The 18,465-nt window shown below is 35.6% G+C and overlaps 1 protein-coding gene across 1 annotated transcript; it reads left to right on the plus strand.

Annotated features, from left to right (window-relative positions):
- The first annotated feature begins 2,258 nt into the window (after positions 1–2,258).
- LOC140882286 (uncharacterized) lies at positions 2,259–8,867 on the plus strand. Its single transcript, XM_073288206.1, has 8 exons — positions 2,259–2,679; positions 3,102–3,371; positions 5,595–5,721; positions 6,446–6,507; positions 6,606–6,836; positions 7,690–7,811; positions 8,159–8,297; positions 8,406–8,867. Exons 1-8 carry the CDS (start codon positions 2,323–2,325, stop codon positions 8,538–8,540), a joined length of 1,443 nt encoding a protein of 480 aa, XP_073144307.1. The 5' UTR covers positions 2,259–2,322; the 3' UTR covers positions 8,541–8,867.
- Positions 8,868–18,465: the final 9,598 nt, after the last annotated feature.

The following is an 18,465-nucleotide window of genomic DNA, read 5'->3' on the forward strand; positions in this document are numbered from 1 at the left end:
TGATTTAAATTCTAATATTCTTAAATTATTTAGGATTGAAATTGAATTAAAAAGAGGGCTGAGGACTGAATTGCAATTTGTGAAGTTTTTAGGGGATAAATTGCAAATGAGCTGAATTTATCCAAATGTTTAAGGATTATTCAGCATGTATACGTGTGAAACTCATATTCAATTCAGAAAAATGGAGCAGAAGCCGAGACCTTCTCTTTGCATTTGATTTTCTTGAATTTCAAAGTCACATGTCTTTTGATCCGATTGTTCGAATTTAATTCCGAATATAGTTCCGAAATCCTTGTGATGAGGGCTTCGATCTGGTGTAAGTCTTTAATTATTTTGGCATGTTTTGAAGATTGAAATCTGGTAGAGATCATAATTTAATGATATGTATGTATTCTTCAGCTTTTATACATTCCGATATTGAAACTGGATCGAGGATTGATTGTTGTATGAACTTGTGATTATTCCACCATGTATTTGAACTTATATAGCAGATGGTTATGCTGAGTTTGATGGCTTGTTAATGATATGAATTGATTCGAAGTTGATATTGGTTTCGATATTATGTCGGTTACCGATTTTCAATCGCTACGCTGTTGGTTTATGATTTGAGACCATTTTGATAGCCTAGGATTAAGCTGAGATGTTCTTTGAGATGTTGTGATGTTGTAGCATTTGTATTCTTCAATTTCAGATTGGTATTGAATGCTAACGACTCAAGAACTTTGAATTTGAACCGAAGAAGAAGAAGTCAAGGTTTGAAGTGATTTGATTGTGAAGAGTGAATGAAGTTTGATTGATGAAGTTGAATAGAGTTTGATCTACTTGTTCTTATTGTTATGTTTCAGATTTGAAGCCTAGAGAATCGACAAGAACGAGAAAGGTATAAGACAACATCGAGTTTCAGGAATTTGAAACTCGAGAATGATGCTTCTTGAGTTATTCCGTCAAATCACATACTTATTTATCGTTTTATGATTGATTTTGTCGATCCATCACAGGTAGTGGATCTTTATTTGATATGAGATGATATGTTATACGAATTGATTCTTGCCAAGGTTTGATGAACCTTATTTTTGAGTCAGACGACTACGATAGATGGATATTCATGTCAAGATCGGATACGAATCTTGATGACAATGACGTTATATGAATCAATTATGTATATATTTATGCGTTGATTACTCTATTCTCGAGATGAAATGTTAGAGTTTATATGATTTATGTTACACATATATATGTTGATTATACTGAGATTGTATTCTCATCGAAAGTTTTTGGCTGTTGTTTTGTTTTGTATGTGTGCATAACAACAGATGGGGCAGAAGCTAGTCAGAGACGACCTTGATAGCTCGGGAGTGAGATTTAGCGAGTGTGGACTCGGGTTTTAGCTGAAGTATGATAGCTGAATAACATCAAACTTGTTAGGATAAATTTAGAACTTGAAGCACATGTTTGAGACTTTATGTAGCTTATAGTTTAATGTCTTTTTAAATATTCGTTTGATGTAATAAACGCATAGATTTATGTTTGAAACTTCATATATGTATATATGCATGTTCCAGATTCTTTAAACCATGATTTGAGTTGATTTTGGATGATTTTGGACTGGATTTTCAGACTTGACAGCAAAAGAATTTCTGATGTTTTTCTGGGCAGAGAGGCCGCTCGATCGGTTGAATTTCACCGATCGAGCGAGGCCTGTAGTTTTCAAACAAAAATTTAAAATCTTGAAGGCCGCTCGATCGGTTGAATTTCACCGATCGAGTGAGGCCAAGTTTTGCTCAAACCCGAGACTTTGCATTTCTTGCTCGCTCGATCGGTAAATTTAACCGATCGAGTGAGGTGCCCTTTAAAAAAAAAATTTAGTTCTTGGTTTGAGTATTCTTTTAATTGATGATTAATTGTTATTTAATCGTTACTTGCTCTAAGATGAGATTAGCAACTCGAGGTCCCTACATGTTGTTTCTTCTCATACACTTTTTTCTTGGGTGGTTGAGAATTTTCTTAGTTGGTTGATTAATTACTCTTATGCTAATAATTATAAGTTTGAATTTTGTGTTTTCCCTTTTAGAAATTTGGAGAATTTTTTAATTAATCTAAAAATTACAAGTTCTTTTTTTTTAAAAAAGTTTTAAATTCATTGTAAATATTAAATATAAAAATATAAAAATAATATAGAAAAATAAAATATGATAATAAAATCTTTTTTTAAAAAAAATAATCTAATAAGCTCGGGAGAGGAGAGGGAGTATATTTGATTCTCCTCCTGGAGTGGTGTAATCTCTCATTCTGCTTCCAATTCCATCTTGTAAACTAGAATCGATGTCACTCGTTGCTCGGACTCTCACCCTCCTTCCTATACACGCTCATCCCCATTTCATTTCAACCAAACCCAAACGCATCATCCCACAGATTTACATCCAATGCAAGATCGATAGATACAGTAGTAGGGAAGCCCAACAACCCATTAACAATCCCTCTGCGGCTCAGAGGAAGAAGGGCTTACATGGAGCCTCCAGGAGGTCTGTTATCAAGAAAAGCTTTACCCAGGAGCAGGTTGAGTTCGGGACTCTGGTTTCGAGCGACCCAGTTGTTGGGATTATCGGAGGTGGAATGTCGGGTATTGTTTGTGCTCTTTACTTGGAAAAGAGAGGAATAAAGTCCACTGTGTTTGACACGGTATGTAAATTGCAAGAATTCGTTTTAATGTTTAGTGACTGTTTGACGTTATTTAATTCGCGGAGGGGAAAACTATTGTGGTTGAGGAGACGAGAGGAGCTGAAGAGTGTAAAAATGGAAAAACAGTCAAGAAATAGTGGATAGAGTTAGATGAGGACCGGATAAATTAGGTTACTCAAAAATTTGAAAGAGGAAGCGTTGTTAAAAATGATGTTCAGTAATGAGAGAAGCTCTAAATAATATAGCATTAACATTAAACAGTGCCATTTTGTTCGAAATCTCAGTGGTCTTTATTTGTATTTGTCCCGTTTTATCATTTGTATTAACTTGGTCAAAGTGTTTCCTGTTTTATGTTTAGCTTTTTAACGAGTAAGAGGTTGTCAGCAAGTTTATGAAGTTTCTCATCCCGTTAGCTACATTAGGGAATGCATGGGTTTGGAGGAAGAATGGGAACTAGAATCATCGACCCTGATCCTTTAATATTTGATCATGCTGCTCAATTCTTCACGGTTACTGACCCGAAGTTTGCCGAGATGGTTGATGGCTGGTCAAAAGAAGGCCTTGTTCGTCAATGGCATGGTACAGTTGGAGAGCTTGAATCTGGTGGCCATTTTGTTCAACTTCCTTCCATGCCCCCTAGATATATCGGTACCAATGGAATGCGTCCTCTTGCAGACTACATACTGTCACAGGTGCACATTTCTTAAATTACCTAGTCCTTTGCTATAGTATACCTTTTATTTTTGCTTGATTGATTGGTTAAGAACTTCACAAAACTGGCTATTATCATGGCCACATAGTTGTTGAAAGACTCTCTTATGCATAGTGGCACTTGAAAGTGTGTTACCTTGTAGTATTAATGACTTTTTAATATCGTTGTTCATTATGTGCTTGAATAACAAAATAAAGAACACGAGAGCACCAGAATTTTAGTCTATGAGGTGACACCTAGGTATAAAGCAAGTCCATTAAAGCAAAAAGAATGCTACCATCACACAAGGACTTCATCAAAACTAAAAGACTCCCTCTTTTCTAATGATAACTTTATGATGAACACGTTTCAATAGACTTAACTTGGCAACACAACTCATCTTCAACTTCACCTCAATCGAACTCCTTTCGGTAATGCGGATTGTTCTTTCTCGAAAACGTCACCTTCCTCTTCCGATGAATGAATCACTAAACTTCGTATTTGTCATGTGTGTGTGCTCCACTTAACAATTGAAACTCTCAAACTCAGAAAGAATAAAATGATGCTGACAGAAACTTGTCGTTTAGTTGTAGCGACACGGAATGAACATTTTGCTTTTTCTTCTTCAAAGTCGTGTCTAACAACTGATACTCAGAATAATATAGTAATTAGCCTGCGCATATCTTCTCGAAATCTTCAGATAATCAGCCAAATCTCGCATGCAATTCATCATTATCAGTGACAGTTATGAAAATTTGCGGCACTATCCTGGACAATTTTGCAGTATATGTTCATCTCTAACCAGAAAACATAAGAGAGATGATAGATCAAGATAAGCCTTCCCAAATCTAAAAAAATGTTCTTGAAATATCCCATGATCAAGCTCATCATTATCCAAAAGAGAAATATCAAACATTCAAACTACATCAACAGTCCAAAATGATAAAAAAACACTATTCAGATATAATAAAATTCACAGTCCAAAAATATCAGAACGAGCCAATTAAAATTACCGATAACATTACCATTAAGTCACTCTAGTTTCACAATGAGAAGCTTAAGGTTTTAAAAGTTGTGGGGTGCACAGAATGGGAAAATGAAGTGGTGAATCAATTTTTTTAAAACAGATCGATCAGAATGCAATGATAGTTTAAAAGGTACGAGCTAATTCGTCTAAGACTCTAATTTCAATGCTAATCTACTTGTGGCAGTTTGTAACCTTATCTTTTGCCTTATGCTTTTCTATTTCTCATTTAAATAGGAGTTGGTTCATTTACTTTTCTTAGTGATTTCTTAGTATTTTTATCTCAGTTTTTATGTAGTAAGCCTGTTATTTTTATTTCATTGTTGTTCAGCATCTCTAAATAAGCCATCATTCTGAACTCTTATGTGAAAATAATTCTTGAAGCCAAAATCGTCGAAAATATATTCACAAGGCAACCCCAAACTTTTTAGGGAACTTGATATTAGCTAACATTTAAATTTCAGAGATGCTTCATTTTGTAAACCATTGAGATATCGTTGATTGAGTGATGAGATAAATAATACATACGTAATATAATGCAATAAAAAATAAATAAGAAATGATTGTTAATATACTATTTGATTTGATTGATAGATTATAGTTTATTTGATTTGATTGATTAAATTTTATATATAAATGAGAAATTACAATTTCGTCCTTTTAACAATAAATAAAATATGAATAATATTATTTATAAGAGATAATATAGTAATTTAAATTCAATGATTTGATTGATGTAAGATAAATAATTAATGGTTTGATTGATGTAAAATAAATTATTAACAGATGGATAAATAATATGACAAGAAGAACGCGAGATTGGATAAGATAAGTTATACAAAGATTAATAATATACCCTACCAAACGGATATATATTGTATTATAAATGTCACAAAGATTTTTTAAGCATTAGGCTAAAAAGTACTTGTGTAATTTTTTAAAAGCTTCACTTCAGAGTACCTAAATCTTGTCAGTAGCTTTATTTCCTTGCCTTTTATCATTTTTTTCATTTCCATTTTTGCAGAAACAAGTCAAATAATGTTGGTATGAGGTTAAAAAATTGAAGGTACTTCAATTGTTGAAGTTAGCATCGAAAAAAATGGAAGTTGTGTTTGTCACCTTGAGCTTCCTTTAAGTTGTTGAAACCCTCATTTATATAATTTGAAGTTTATGTTATGAGTAAAACTTGGCATGGTGTAGACTTCTATGGTGAATGTGGTGCGTCCTTGCTGGGTAAGTAAACTGGAGCCATATAATGGGATGTGGCACTTGAGCGAGAAGGGGAAGCCTTGTGGACACTTTGATGCCATCGTTATTGCACATAATGGCAAGTATCTCAGTACTCTTCCATGATATATTCTCTGTTTTAGCTGGAATACTTTGATTTAACTTCTGTACAGAAGCCATTCCATCAAAGAACAGGATTACACATAATTAAACTGTTGAAGCATGTGGGCTGTTGGCACAGTTCTTTATTAAAGAGGAACTTGCCAAACTAATTCTGTGTTACTCCAAAATTCTGTTTCTCCTTTAATAGTTGTTATGTTAAAGGTTTATAATCAAGTATTTGGTTTAAATATGAATTTTTGCTGCAGCGTTTTTGTTTCGTTGATGTGCATTGGTTCTTATCTATGCCAGATAGGTTAAACGAGATGTTCGTTGTCTATCATATCATATGTGACTGCTCCTACTATCAATTAAGTCCCAGAATGATATTTACTTTCTCATCAAAAGTCACATTTTTACGGTCAAGTGACAGTTTCCTGGGTTGCCAATACCTTAACTTGTCGGATGGTTCCACTTTGACGATACCTAAGGCATCCACAATTAATTTAAATAACTGCTAAGATATAGTAAAATTTTTGAATCAAATTACTTCACCTTTTACTTAAATGAGAAAAACAATGGATATCCTTGAAACTTTTATATTTGCCTAAATGAATTTGTTTTTTCCCTGAGTTTCCTTTGAGCAGCAGACATTGATGAATTTGATATAAAACATATGATTAACTGGTTGTGCATCTTCATCCATTTGCCATGCGAAACTCCAGGAAAATGTGCAAATCGCTTGCTTGCTGCATCAGGCTTACCTCTAATTGCAAGACAAATGAAGGTATTTGGAGCCACTTTACTCAACTCCTTCCTGAGGTTAATTTGCCCCCTGATGATCAATCTTCCTCTTATTTAACATTCATCAATTCATTTATGCAGAGACTTTCTTTGAGTTCAATATGGGCCCTTCTCGCTGCGTTTGGGGATCCCCTCCCTGTCTCCTCCGTTGAGCAAGCAATTACTTTTGAAGGAGCCTTTGTCACAGGTGTTGATTCTGTCTCTTGGATTGCAAATAATACGAAGAAACTTTTAGGTCCAGAAAGCTCTGGCCCTCACTGTTGGACCATTTTGAGCACAGCAGCATTTGGAAAGCAAAACAAAGTTCCACAGGTCCGTCAAATTCTTTCTTGCCTTCGCCTCGTGATTGTTTTCCACATGGTCGAATATTGACCAAACTGTTGATGTTTTGGTTCATGACATAACTTAGATTTCTTGGAGGGGTGGTGGTGTAAGATTTAGGGTATACGAGAAAACCGATCTGAAGATACAGCATCGGACAGTTTCCTTGTGAATTAACTAGCTGTGTTTGGAGTAAATAAACATGTCAACCTTAGTTCAGTCCCATATGAAATTTTTTTTTAAAAAGAAAAATTTTACATTAATGACTCTGCGTTCAAAAAGGCCGCATCTGGCTACAAATTTCAGGAATAATCTGGCCTTCCTGACCATCAAATTGGAACCTAATTACTGTAGATCAAAATTTCAATTTGTTTGAAATTATACAAACATGATCACAAAGGAACACGTTTGTTGTTCTTTTGAATCTTTTCTTACTGTGTTGAAACCTAGGGGCTCAAGTCAGTGAGGTCCACAATGTTGATATTGGAATATTCTGGCAGCCGGCAACTTTAAAGGTGTTGTGTAATCCAGTTTCCTGAGCAAGGTTATTGAACCTTAGATTTCATGGATGCTATTCTCATTCATTAAGGCAACTCATACTCTCAAAGAACCTTAACAGTGCTGGAAAGTCAGTTTCAATAAAGCACTTGCATTAATTAGTCAGTTCATGAGTGGATGAGCTAAGAAATACAAATGGAAAATGTAAAGCCCATGGCATTTCCAAGTTGTTACCTGCGACTTTCTTATTCTCTCTCTCTCTCTCTCTCTCTCTCTCTCTCAAAAACTTCCTCATGATTCCATTTTTGTTGCTGGAAAGTGAATGTTGTCTATATTTGCTCGTCAGGAAAGTATTCCTTCTGCTACAGCAGAAAAGGTGAAGGAACTCATGCTTGAAGGCCTTGAGAATGCATTAGGACTGCAGAAAAGCTCGCTTAAAAGGCCTTTCTATAGTCGATTACAGTTATGGTATGCAAGCATGCATGCATGTGAATAATGATTTCTGCATTTCATGTCTGTTCCTGTTTGTTTCTCAAGATATGGCAGACCTAAATTTTGAGCTCTCCACCGTTGGCAATGACCAATTTGAGTATTTTTTTATCTATTTAGTTTTCTGCGTATCCATAATGGAGTACATTTTGTTTAGCATATATTGAAACGGGCGTGCATATGAAAATGGATCTGCTGTTGTCGATACTGCATCACAAATATGTCAAAACTGAAGCATAATTCGAACACCCTACTTTACCTAAACCAGCAGCAGCTTTGTTTTGTTTTTGCAACATTTTGAAGCAAGATGTTTTACTATTTTACAGGGGCGCTGCTCTTCCCACTAATTCTCCTGGCATCCCCTGCATCTTTGATCCACATGGAAGAGCTGGCATATGCGGTGATTGGCTACTGGGATCGAGCATAGAAGCTGCTGCCTTAAGTGGCATGGCTCTAGCTAATCATGCAAGTCTTTTAATTTTCTGGTTCATCGTTTCTTTTTTCTGCACAATGCTTTTTCAGTCGGTGCTAATTTATTCATATGATGATCCAAGTTTTGGGACTTTCATGCAGATTGCGGATTACTTCCAAAGTGGTGGAACATGCCCTGATGATTTTGCTGTAGGGTTGCACAGCAATTTCGAACCAATCATTGGGCACGACATAGGGCAGTTTCCTGGGTTGGAATCTCCATGCTTGGCTACGTAGCATATGAATCAATCTCATCCACCAAGTAATTATGTGTTTCCTTTGGCAAGTTTTTCCCTGGGCGAATGCTGAAATCCTATGGAGAACGAGGATCGAGCACTTGCAAGTCCTGCCCCTCTCATGGGTTTAACTTGACATTATCTCATCATTGATGTAAATGATTCGACGTGTATTCCATGGTGAAAAAACATATACAACCCCTTTTCAGCCATCGGATTTGTAATGGAAGTGATATCTCCACTGCACCATCGAATGAGTCTTGACGCATAGGATGTCGGAGAAATATTCAACAATTTTTTGGCACTTCAAATTTGAGAATAAATAAAAAGTAATACTCCTTCCTATTCGATTATATAATTATATAGTCCTGTATTTCTCAACCAAATAAAGAAAAATTATTGGAAAAGTAAATTATATAAAAAAATTTGTTTAATATATATTTAAGAGTGAATTGTCCTAAAATTCCTAATATCCTTCCTAACTTTATTAGAACTCCCTAGGCAAAAGATTCTTTACTATAACTCCCTAGGACCACCAAACTTGAATATTTTAATATTTAATTCTTGTGCTAGATTTATGCTAATTTATGCTTGAAATCTATAGGTTATAAGCTTAACTTGTAAAGGTTTTATGCTTGAATCTGGAGATTTTGTGCTCATTTGCAGTATAAAAAATTATGCGAAAAAATGGTATCAAAGCTTTAGGTTAATTATTCAGACATAATATTATTCGTTAATTCATGTTTTTCTTTGTTGAGGAGAAAATTTTACAAAAAGATGACTTCAAACGAAGGTTTGAATCAAGAGGATTTTATTCATACGAAATCCTATAAACAAGTTAATCTATTCACAATAGATTACTTACAACAGGTTGCGACTAATGCTCTCAAATTTGAAGAGATAAAGAAAAATAATTTTTAACTCTAAATTTTTAGAGATTACCCCAGATTCCTCTAAACTCTCCGGAGATCTTAGAGAAATTCAAAAGACGGTACAATATTACAACAATCAGTTGTATGAAATACCTCGACAAATTGAAGAAATCCTTAAGAAACAAGAAGAAATTCTTGGAACTCTAAAGGATTTTCAAAATAAAATCCTAAACCTAGAACATACTTCTGGTTCTAGAAAAGGAAATACAGGAGAAAGGTTACCACTCTCATTTGGTACCGAACCTTTGTTACATCAGAAAGGTAAAACCAAAAGGGTTCAAAAACCTTTAACTAATGATGAAATGATGATTAATCTTATAAAAGCAGTATCAGAGAAAAACACTATCTGATGACTACTTTGGAAAGATTAAATCTCGAGGATCTACAAGATCTTGCGGATTCTTTTGCGAATCTCAAAGTTGTAGATCTAAAAATGAATTCCCCTGAGGGTGAACAACCCATGGGAAATCCCCCAAGATATGTGGTAAAAACAGAAGAACCACATAGTGAGTTCCATGTGGGAGAAAATTCACATCCAGCAGGAACCAGATCAAGAAGGAGTAAAATACCACTACATCAAACTCCTTATGTAAAAATTGTTTTAGACCCGATACATCCTTATGGGGTTATGTTAAACCTTGATGTTTTGGACTTCAAAAACAGAGAAGATCTTATAGATGATTGGACGTCAGCTATGAGAATTGCAGCAGGGACATTAGATCTCAATAAAAAAGGATTCATTAAAATTCTAGAAATGAGTCTAATGGGATCTGTCAAGATCGCATGGGAGATGACTATGTCAGATACGAAGGAATCAATCTTAGCAGGAGAATCCCTCAGCGAGATTGGAGAAAGAATGGCCACCCTATTTAAAGCACAATTCATAGGGGTAGAGTATTTCAATAATCAAGATACAGAGAAAAAGAGAAGATATACTCAAGCTCTGTATAGCCTCGAGTTACATGATATCTGTTTAGTTGATGAATACATTATGTTATTCACTAAATACAGATGGAATTCGGGGGTCGAGAAAAATGTAGCTATTTAGCTATTTTTTGCAAAAATGCCAAGTCCCTGGAGAGAAATGCTGATTAAAGAATACGTTCCAGGTAATCTTGATACATTGGCAAGACCCGCGTCCTTTTTGAAAGGAAAATTGGCAGAATGGTGCCATATGGCAGCATTACAAAAGAACTACAAGAAAATAAGGGGTATAGATAAGCGTACACATTTGTGTTGTAGAGAAAATGATCTTCCAACGATCATTGGAAATAGAACACAGGGATTTAAAAGAAAAAAATTCAGAAATAATCCCTATAATAAAAGAATGAAGAGTTCTTGGAAACCAAGAACATTTTGGTCCAAACAAAAAGCCAGATCCTATAGATCAGGTAGAAGAAGTTGACCTACAAGAACGTCCCCAGCAACAGGCTCATCACAAAGTAGGGGAAAAACACCATCAAGAAGAACTTTCAGAAGAACTTATACAAGGGCAAGTGAAAGTTTCAAGGATTGCAACTGCTGGACATGTGGAGCAAAAGGACATATATCTACAAATTGTCCAGAAAACGAGAAAAAAGGAGTCAAACTCTTTGAAGCAACACCAGATATGGATGATGCGGTTTTCTTTCAAGATCTAGTCCAAGTATATCAATTTGAGGATATCCCCTCATATGAAAGCATATAAGAAGAAGAGATATTATTTATTCAAGAAGTTTCTGAGGATGAATCAGAATCAGAGTAAAGAGGAGGTCTTTCGACATTAAACACATGAAAGTTTGGCTGGGTTCTTTAGTCAAACCACGATATCTCATAATATGGTTCAAAGGATTATGAGAGAAAATCCAACACTACAGAAGTACCAAGGATTTTCGGCAGGACAAGTTGAAAGAGTTTTAGGAAACCTAGGGCTAAAACAAAGAAGACATAATTTGATTTATAAGGTATCCAGAAGGGAAATAACGATTCTTATGGAATTAACCAGTAATCAAATTGAGATGCAGTTGATTCCCTTTGAAGAAATTCGAGAGAAATTACAGAAATTAAAAGCAGAAGTAGCAAAGACAATGTCTTGGATTCATATTGGAGCAATCCAGATTATGATCAAAGCTACTTTTAAAGAAGGAATAGATTCACCCATAGATATCGTAGTATGCGATAAAAGAATGGGGAATATACAAGATGCGGTTCTAGGAACTATCTCAGGAAATTTGTGCGCAGAAAAAATTGTGGGAGTTATTTATCCAAGAATAGCCTACAATTTAGCTGATAGAGATTTTAGTCGAGCCTTGACGTTGCATCAAAACTTCAAGGAAAAAAGACTAATGAAGGAAGGTAATAGGCCATATTCTATTACATATCAAATTTCATATGCTCTTTCTAATACTCACCATTCTGAATTATTTATTAGAAATGAGTTCATTGAAATTCCAGAGATATTTGGGAAAGTTGCTCATGCAATATACCCGGAAAGAATCGAGTTTCCTTTAATCTAGGAAACAAACATTCAAATTCAAGACAGACCTGTTTTATACAGAGACCTTAAAATAGAACCCGAAGGTTATCTTTCCAAAGAGACCGAATGACAAGTAGGAGATGGGACAAATCTCCTATTCAAGAAATTCCAACAGAAAAAAGGAGTTTTCTATAATAGGAAAACTTAGATCTCCAGAAGGATGGAAAGAAGTGAAAATAGTATTCGAAATTGCAAGTCATCGGAATCAGTTCCCTTGTAACTCGATTTACTATTTGGAACAACAAGAAAAAGGAACTTACCAAGGAGTGATAAATATTGGAGAATTGGAAGTTCAAATCTGTGGAATTCCAAGAAAAGAGATGGATCAGCTCATTCTTGGCCTAGAATTTTTGGAGGACCATAAACCATGGAAACGCCTTGAAAAAGGAATAGAGTTTATGGCAAAATAGAAGACTTGGAGGATTCAATAAAACTTCTACTAGATGGAAAACCAAGAGAATTGGATAAGGGACAATCCCTTAAACAGATTCGAAAACTCTGTTTACAAACAGAGGAAGAAACAACTATTGAAATTAGTAAGTCATGAACATGATTTACTAGGACGCATCGAAGAAGTAGAAAGAAGTAACCATACTCTACCTTCTGAAGCCTTAGGAAAACTAAAGGTGAAAAGTCTTAATCGGATTACTGAGTTGCAACACAGTCTGTTAAAAATGGCAGGGCCATTTAGTAATCCCTTTAAAAAATGACAAGAAGTCCTTTCTCCATATACATTCCAATAGGAATGTTGTATAAACAATATAAGGTTGAATACTTTGCAGCTTATATTGACTCGGGAGCAAGAATTTGTACAGCAAAAAGAGGAGTCTTCCCTGAAGAATGTGAAGAATAATTGCCAAAAATTGCTGGACGGGATTTCTTTAGAAGAATTTTAATTCTTTGAAAATGAATAAAACAAGCAGAAATCCTCATGGGAGGAGCAGGTCAAATACCTTGGTACAAGGTAAAGACACCACCAATCTATTTCCATGATACAGGAGCTGATATCCTATTAGGAAATAACCTATTACAAATGTTTAAGAAGTACACACAAGATAATGAGTCAAGAAGACTTATGTTCACTACAATTTGTGATCATAAAATTATCGTTCAAAGACTCAAAGTTGCTTTTTATCGACAATTGCCGATAATATTTCGCAGCCAGCGTGGTGATAAAGGACAACTTTTTCACCCAAAAATGAAAGATCCAAGAAGGTTTAGAGAAACCATGTTGAAAATAACAACAGAACAAGAACTCCAAACAGAGGATATGGAGCTTCTCAAGGTGACTCTAAATCACAGAGATATAGAGTTAGAAAATAAGGTATCCCTTGAAGATGTCAAAAAGAGGCTAAAAAAAAGTTACAACGAGCATCCTTTGGCATGGTGGGATAGAAATCAACTCAAAGTTAGTCTTACTCTAAAGGAAGGCAAAGAGTATGAATTCGTCAGATATAAGCCTATCCCGATGAACATAACAGATCAAAGGGATATGAGAATAATTATCAAGGAACATTTGGACCTTGGTCTAATCAAAGAAGGAGTTTCACCATATAGCAGCCCAGGGTTTCTGGTCAGAAATCATGATGAAATAAAAAGAGGGAAACCCAGGTTAGTTATTAACTAGTAAAATCCTGGAGTTTGATGGGTACTTCATACCGAGTAGAGAACACCTAATTAGCTGTGTACGAAATGCTAGAGTGTTCTCAAAATTTGATTGTAAATCTGGATTTTACCAGATTCGAATGGAAGAAGGCAGTAAAAAATTCACAGCCTTCTCTACTCCACAAGGACACTATATTTGGGAAGTTATGCCTATGGGATTGGCTAATGCACCCCAGATATTTCAAAGAAAGATGGATAACCTTTTTAAAGATTATTTCAACTTTATGTTTGTTTATATTGATGATATTCTTATAGCATCAAAAAATATAGACGAACACGTTAAACACTTAGAGATTTTCTCTAAAATTTGTAAACAAGAAGGACTGGTCTTATCTGAAAAGAAAGCAGTCATAGCAACAAGGAAAATTGAATTCCTTGGTATTGAGATTGATGAAACTGGAATAATTCTACAACCCCATATTGTGGAAAAGGTAAAGAATTTTCCAGATAAACTCAAAGACATAAAAAAACTCCAGAGTTTTCTTGGAGTAGTTAATTTCGCAGGGATATTCATTAACAACCTAGCAATGTACAGAAAAGTGTTCAATCCTTTGTTAAAAAAGGATGCTAGGTTTATATGGACCGAAGACCATACTCAAGGGGTAAACCAATTAAAGGAGATATGTAAGAATCTCCCAAAAATGGCTATACCCAAAGATGAAGATGATCTGGTTTTATTTACGGATGCTAGTGACGATTGGTGGGCAGCAGTCCTTACCAAGATCACTCCGGATGGAGAAATACCATGCAGATACTGTAGCGGTCTTTTTTCAGAATCAGAGGCCATCAGATGGCATATCAACGAAAAAGAATTTTATGCAGTTAAAAGGGCTTTCGAAAAATGGCCATTATTTTTACTTGCTAAAAAATTCATGCTAAAGGTTGATAATACCCAGGTAAAAGCTTTCTTAAAAAATAAGATTGAATCTAAACCTGAGAAAGCTAAGTTATTAAGATGGCAAGCATTATGTCAAAATTATATTTTTGATATTGTTATTATTAAATCTCATGAAAATATTCTTGCAGATTTCTTAACAAGAGATGGAAGGCAGTGACGTGGATTCCATCATGAAAATGCAGAGGCATCTCAGGGAACACCTTGGGTTGCTTCAAACCGAGCTCAACCAGTTAGCCATTAATGCTGAAATGGCTGGCAGGTTACAACAAGCTGATCGGATCAAAGTATCTAATCGAATTACAGGGTGTATGCAAGCTCAAACACAACTATGGGCTGCTATTCAAGGGCCAATTGTGAAGGCCATAGAGAAACCATTGGTTTCTCATAAACAAGATATGCTAAAACCATTGGTTTTACAAAAACAAGAAATACAACCACCGATTGGAAAACAAGATGTTGAGGAAGCTAAAACTCAAGAAACAAGTGCTAATCTATCATCAGCTTTTGATGATCTAGATGAAGCAACAATTGATGAGGATTCCTCATCAAGTCAACCCTCCGCCTCTGAGGTAAAATAGGAAGAGATCAATCTTAGGCCCAACACTAACAAGGGCAAATCTAAGATCGATACTAATTCAGCTATTATTTCTCCATTTCAGGTTTATCAACAGAGGTGGGAGAAATTAAGTACAAGAAGTGAAATTAACCCTAACACTTGCAGGGTTGATGTTGCAGGGATATATCCAAGGGTATGGCTAAAAAACAATGTCAATCCTAAGGATGTAAAGCTTTGGTATGAATTTGGAGCCTTGGCCTCAGTTTATACAACGTCACCAAGCTTCCCGGAGATATCACAGTTACCCAAATGGATCCAGGAAGCAGTCCAAGAAACATGGGCAAATAACGACCATTTGTCTAGAGGAGATGTGCTTGAATTATATTTCTTTAGTGCAGCTCCAGAACCAACAGGGAAAGGATCACATGAACCCTTTCATTTCATCAAGCTAAGGAGACCTGATATGAATAATCAAAGATTCATTAAGGACCCTATTCCTGAGGAAATACCATTAGTGTCCACTTTTGGAGAAAATGAAATCTCAACCAGAAGGGCATGGGGTATTTGGGTTTGTCTCACCGAGATGGACAAGGTCAAGTTTTCGTTCAAATTTTATCAGAATTCTGTGAACGGATCATTCCTGTTAAACACAATGACAGGAAAAACTACGGCTTTTGCGGAAGAACTCTTCGAAAAGAAGAGAAACTTTTTATGGAACAACAAGCTGCCGGGGAGTAAAGAGACTCGTCAAAAATTTTGTAACATGGCTCATATTGGAAGATGGTCAGAGGACATCTGCCCAGAGTGTCCCAACCAGAAGGAGCCAGAATTCGGAAAAAACTTCAGACCTCGAACGGATCGAAAAGATTTTTCCGAGACAAGAAAAGGTGGACAAGGACCACCAAAGATGCGTTTTCACAGGGGCCTACTTCAAAAGCAAAAGATACCCCGACAACAATAAAGCAGGCATGTGAGGAGAATAAAGGCAAAAGAAAGTGGCAGGCATATGATTCCTCCACTAGTAAAAGATGCCATCAATAATGACATAAAAAATACAAGACAGCTGTCTCCTCCACTAGTAAAAGATGTCATCAATAATGGCATAAAGAAATAAAAGATAGCTGTAAGATTTCCTGAAGTTTCTCGGTGAAACGAGTGGAACCTCAGCTATAAATACAAGCGTTCAAGGAAGCTGAAGATATCGATCATTCCCTTCAGTTTTCTTACAAATAAATTGTTGTAATATTTCTCTTTCTATTGTATTAAGTTTTCTTTCATGTATTTCAAGAACAAAGCTACTATAAGTAGCTAAACAAGTTGTCTTCTCCTCTTCAAAGGAGTTGATTTATGTAATAATATTATGTCTGAATAATTTCTTTAAAGCCTCTTGTTCTTTCATGCTCATATTTTATAATTAAATTTATATATCATACGCCTTAAGGTAGAAAACGAATTAAGGCTGTGCTGGGTGTCGTTGAAGGAGCTTGTGCAGAAACCATCTGTTGCGACTGCGTGGTTGGAGTGTGAGGAGCACTTCGTAAAACTCGGCAGGTATGACCCGACGACATTTTGGTCAAAGAGTTATTTGAATATAATTCATCTTACGGAAGCATGTTGGACCCTAATTCAGAGTATATCGGCTGGAAACCTTGCGTAACTGATAGTCTTACATGGCCGGGACTGGTTCGATAGGTTAACAATGCCACGTACAAAGGATTAGTTACTAAATAATATTTAATTCAAAAATGAGGACCACTAGGGAGTTGAAATAAAAAAAATTATGGTTAGGAAGTTAAGATAAATTTTTAAGGGTTGGTAGGGATTTTTAAATCATTTACCCTATATTTAATTTATTCAAAAAATAGTTACACAATTTTTAAAATATACTTAATACAGATATATAATAAAATAATATAAAATTATTATTAAATATAATACATGTCTGGGAAAAAAAAGGGTGTCGTATATAGTCGAGACGGGGGAAATATATATAATTAGAAGCAACACTTGTGTTTATACTCCCATATTACTTAAAATCTCCCTGCAACGGTCTGCATCCGACCCACCACCTCACTCCTACTCATCGGTGACCTTTTGAGCAAGGCATGGGCAGATGATTAGATCCACAATAGATCTAGCGTGGATCGGAGTTGCAGATGACGATTTCATCACAGATCTGGGGAGTAATGGTCATGGGTCAAAAATGGCGCGAATCGGACTCTTAGTCATAGTTTGGTAGTGAGTTGCAGGCGATTATATATGGTGGTGGAAGATCTCGGGATGCATCGATTCGAGGGAGGGAGAATCTCTAGGCCATGAGAGGTCACAGTGTTGGTGGTGGTGCTCGGGTTGTGGCATAGAAAAGAGGAGTCAACGTTAGGGCATGAAGGTGATTAAGTGATGTGGTGGTGAAGATAATGTAATTTTTTTTTAAAAAATAAATAAAATAATACATAGGTTCCAGTTGTACGCCACGTCAGCTGGTGTCCATGGATCCCCGCATCCTACCTATGCGTCAGCTGCGCGCCAAATCAGCTGGCGTCCATGGATCTCTTGTTAAGATTATGTTCCCAGATTTTGATTATCAAAAATGATAAATATAAGGTCCAAAAGTCCACTAGCTCAATCAAGAAAATTTTAAATGATTTATATATAGTTTTATGCATTTTAATTATGAAATTTAAAGTTATGTTTTAATTTATGTGATGTTATGTCTATGTCTGATATTTAATGTTTTGCCAGTTAGTTAAATGTTTCCAGGTTTGGAGATTAATACTGGGCTGAAGGAACGAGACTAGCATACCAACGAAGTCAAGAGAAAATGTTTCACGTTTATTTTAATTTAAAATTAGTAGAGTGTATTTTAAAAATAGAGGGAGTGAATTTTTTTTTAAAAAAAATTGGTGTTTGCAACTAATGGGCCGACTTTCAAACCCATTAGTTGCAAAATTCTGAGCATGTCTTTCCTCTCAGATTTTTTGTTTCTCTCACGCCGCCTACTTCCTTCTCCATTTTCTCTCGTTCAAAATCTCCATTCAAGCTAGGGCAAGATTCTTCACCGTTCGAGGCTAGATTGCTCCCAAAATGCAGGTTAAATCCAAACTTCGACGATCAGTCAAGTTTTTAATGTTTTGAAATCACCATTCAAGAGTATAGGTATTTTTATTATGAAAACTCATGTGTATGTGTATATGTTGTTTTATGCATGATTTATGAGAGTTTTAAGATCATGATGTAGAGTCGTGATGTGTGATTCCTTCCTGATGGCTTTAATGAAAAGTTCTTTGAGATTTAGACGTGCAAAAATCAGAAGTTTGTTGTGCGTGTGTTGGATGTGAAGTTTTGAATCAATCTTTTGAA

The sequence above is a fragment of the Henckelia pumila genome, chromosome 2, assembly GCF_033568475.1.
Source record: "Henckelia pumila isolate YLH828 chromosome 2, ASM3356847v2, whole genome shotgun sequence".
Taxonomy (NCBI): Eukaryota; Viridiplantae; Streptophyta; class Magnoliopsida; order Lamiales; family Gesneriaceae; genus Henckelia; species Henckelia pumila.

Bases quoted from the DNA above. Each gene is read 5' to 3' on its own strand.
- LOC140882286 (XM_073288206.1), top strand. From the start codon at position 2,323: ATGTCACTCGTTGCTCGGACTCTCACCCTCCTTCCTATACACGCTCAT. The intron at 3,372-5,594 runs GTGCACATTTCT...GGCATGGTGTAG, and splicing joins CAGACTACATACTGTCACAG to ACTTCTATGGTGAATGTGGT. The intron at 5,722-6,445 runs GCAAGTATCTCA...GCGAAACTCCAG, and splicing joins CATCGTTATTGCACATAATG to GAAAATGTGCAAATCGCTTG.